General features: G+C 40.3%; 1 protein-coding gene across 1 annotated transcript in view; it reads right to left on the reverse strand.

Moving 5' to 3' along the window:
* Positions 1-1291: 1291 nt before the first annotated feature.
* CRABP1 (cellular retinoic acid binding protein 1) overlaps positions 1292-3175 on the reverse strand; it is a 13188-nt gene continuing 11304 nt past the window's right edge. The window contains exon 3 of the mRNA XM_009994367.1: positions 1292-1618. Coding sequence (XP_009992669.1) covers positions 1568-1618 — 51 coding nt within the window. The 3' untranslated portion in view covers positions 1292-1567. The remainder of the gene's footprint in view (positions 1619-3175) is intronic.

The following is a 3175-nucleotide window of genomic DNA, read 5'->3' on the forward strand; positions in this document are numbered from 1 at the left end:
GTGTGAAAGGAAAAGATCCCCATTTTCAACTGCAATATTGTATCTTGAGTGCTGATGGCAAAAATAGAAAGTGTGACCTGTCAAAGCAGAGGAGACAGAAAACACTGTATGTTTCTCTCCTGTCGTAGCTGTAGCTCACACTGCAGTATAGAGAAGAGGGGGCTGATTTCTCCACAGCAGTTTGGCAGTCCTATCTAAGGCAATGCCTCTGCACTGCTATGCAAGTGATGAAGAAACTAGGTCATTTGTTTCCTGTGGATGTCCCAAGATGATAAAGATTTGGATCTATTTTCCCATTTTGAATAATAAGCACAGTCCAGTGAACAGGGTATATACTCTGCTAACACTGAAGCTCTTAAAAATCTTCTATGATTGAGAGACATGAAGCAGATAAATTATTCTTGCAAAGCTGCAAGTTGGTCAGATAAGCTTGGATATTGCACTGAAGTAAGTGGTGCTCCTAGTCTCAATCTCCAGATATTTCCAAGGCTGAAGAACGGAAGAGTTTCTGGTTCATTAATGGAATGTCTGTTCAGCTTGAATCTAACACTTGATAGTGCTGTGGCCAGAACTCTGAGCCAGAATAAATACATTCAATTTGGTGTTTCTTTCATTCTTAAACTATGGGCCTGGTTTGGGAAATACTAAGTTGTTCAAAGAATGAAATACTGAGTCACCAGAAGTGAGAGCTGTAACACTGAGGAGCAGTGAAGCCACCAGAAGTTCTCTCTGATGGAGGTGAGAAGGTAGGAGAAAAGCAGCTTTCCTGAGCTTTTTTATCTTTTTATGGTCCAAACTAGTAAAGTCTGTCAGATTCTGCTGGCTCTCTGATCAGGCCTGAGGTGCTTGGGTGTAATGACAGTAAGTATTAGTCATGATCACAATGTTATTTGTCCTGTAGACACAGCTGCGTTTTGTACTTGGATAATGAGTATCTCAACAGGGAAACTTTGGGCAACTCTTCAGAGACGCAGCAGGAAAGAGGGTAAAGATCTTTCCTTGTCTGGTTTGGTTCTGCTGAATCACAGGATTCAGGAATTGTTCCCCAATAACTCTCCCGAGGAGACAGGACAGACAGAAGGAAAGAAGTAGAGCTCTGCATTTGAGAGCTTTGCAGCTCTGCAAAAGGCCTCCCCATTCACTTGCTCTCCTGCACTTTGTGTTGCCCTTGGAGGTGTTCCCTGGCAGCTCCATGTGAAAATCCACACTGGCTCCAACAGGGCAAAAAGGGTTTCAGTCCTAACCGAAGCTCTGCTGGGTTTTCTATTAAAAACACCCCAAAACAGCTGCAAGTTATGCCCAATAAGTTTAATAACTGATGAAACCATAGCAAGTGACAACTACAAAATACAAAGCAGACATGGAAAATGATGCCATAAAAGTGGGAAGGAACAGTGTCTGCAATGAAAAATTAAAGCAAAATACACTTAAGAGAGGATATGGGTTCTGATGTAACACACAGGGGCACATACAACACCGCATTAGGAACAGCACACACAAATACTTGTTCTACTGGGGATTTTCACAGCGCTCCATTTCATCCCAGATGACAAGTAAATTGATGTTTTTACTCTCTTACATAAATTCTTGTGCATACAACATCATCAGCACCAAAGGTCTGGAAAAGAAATAGAAAATCAATCAGAAGAGATGGAACCAGCAAACATTTAACACCATTTTTAATGTTATTTTTACTGTAGTAGCTAGTTCTACAGCAGAAATACATTTTCCTATTTCTTTTAATAGATGAGAGTAAAGAAAGGAGTAATTTTGGAAGAGGAATGTAATAAAAGAGACCTTTTTCCCAAGGCACAATGAGTTTTGTCAGAATATTAAATGGCACAGAAAATCCCCTCTTTTTATAATTTATTGGCATGCATTTGTAAATGAACATGAGCAAAGAAAGACAACTTGGAATGTACTGTTGTTATACTTAGAAACAGTTGCAGCACTTTGAACTGGAAGTGCTGAGGGTGGAATTCAGATGGCATGTTCAGAAGGTATTCTTTGGTATTTGCAGGTGTAAGTCAGAATAGTTCAAATGAAGTCAGAGGAGCAATGCTGAAGACCAGAAGAATGAATACCTATCACCTGTAACCATCATGCTGCTGCAAGATGTTGACACAACATGCTTGAATACCAAAACTCTCTCCCCAAGCTCTAATGTGGGCAGTGTCAAGTGACCTTAACCAGTGGGTTAACTGTGATAAGAGCCTGAAATGAGGGCATATAACAGAGGAAAATGTAGTTGAGATCAAACTCATTTCACATGGCTGACCACCTATGAGATCTCACAAGCATTTGATCACTGCATATCTGAAAGCCACTGGCTTACTAGACCATACTTCATTATCATCCCATTTCTTATACCAGGTTCAGCACCTCAGAGTACCTTGATTTTCCAGATACTTAGAGTGGGTGTTATGTTATACCATCAACTGAAACAGAGTTTCAGATACGCATCTGGGAGTTTCTTCAATAGCCCCATAGTTCTGCACTTACAAGGCAATCCTACCACAGCAATATTGCAGTACAGATTATCAGGACATTCAGGCAGGACGGTGATTGTGGCAGCTGTTTGAGAAAACCACCTAAACCCCAGAGTGTTTGCATGTAATTTCAGGTCTGGCAGGCTAAAGCCTAAGCAAGCAATTAAACGTGAAGGAAACAATGGGTGCAAGAGTGAGGAAATACTGACTGCAAAAAACTTCATGTTCAGCCACACTGACAGTTTTGAGCTCACCACTAACAAGCTGCGAGGTGGGACGCTTGGCTGCAATAACTGCCAAGGTCTCACTGAAAAATATAATTAAGACCTACCCCAGTGTGTTATGAAAATTCAGCTGGATTTTATTTGTTTGAATGCTTTCTATGCCTGTTTTGGCCAACTGCTCTTTGAAAGGACTTGGCTTTAAAAGTGACTCTGAGTTGTATTTTGTTCACTTTGTTGAGAAGAAAAGTCTGTTAGTATTTTGGAGACAAAGGCTTTGTTTTTATGCATAGAAAGCTATCATATCAATCTTTATATACATTTTCATCTTATACATGAAAATATCTGAAAATGAATATAAAGGATGAGCATAGTTCTCTATTCCTCACAGCACCAGCTGCCAATACCCTCCTTATGGCTTCCTTCAGCATCTCAAAAAACAAACACACTCGGTAAAATTATTTC

Source organism: Chaetura pelagica, unplaced genomic scaffold (assembly GCF_000747805.2).
Source record: "Chaetura pelagica isolate M959 unplaced genomic scaffold, ChaPel_1.0 scaffold222, whole genome shotgun sequence".
NCBI classification, from domain to species: Eukaryota; Metazoa; Chordata; class Aves; order Apodiformes; family Apodidae; genus Chaetura; species Chaetura pelagica.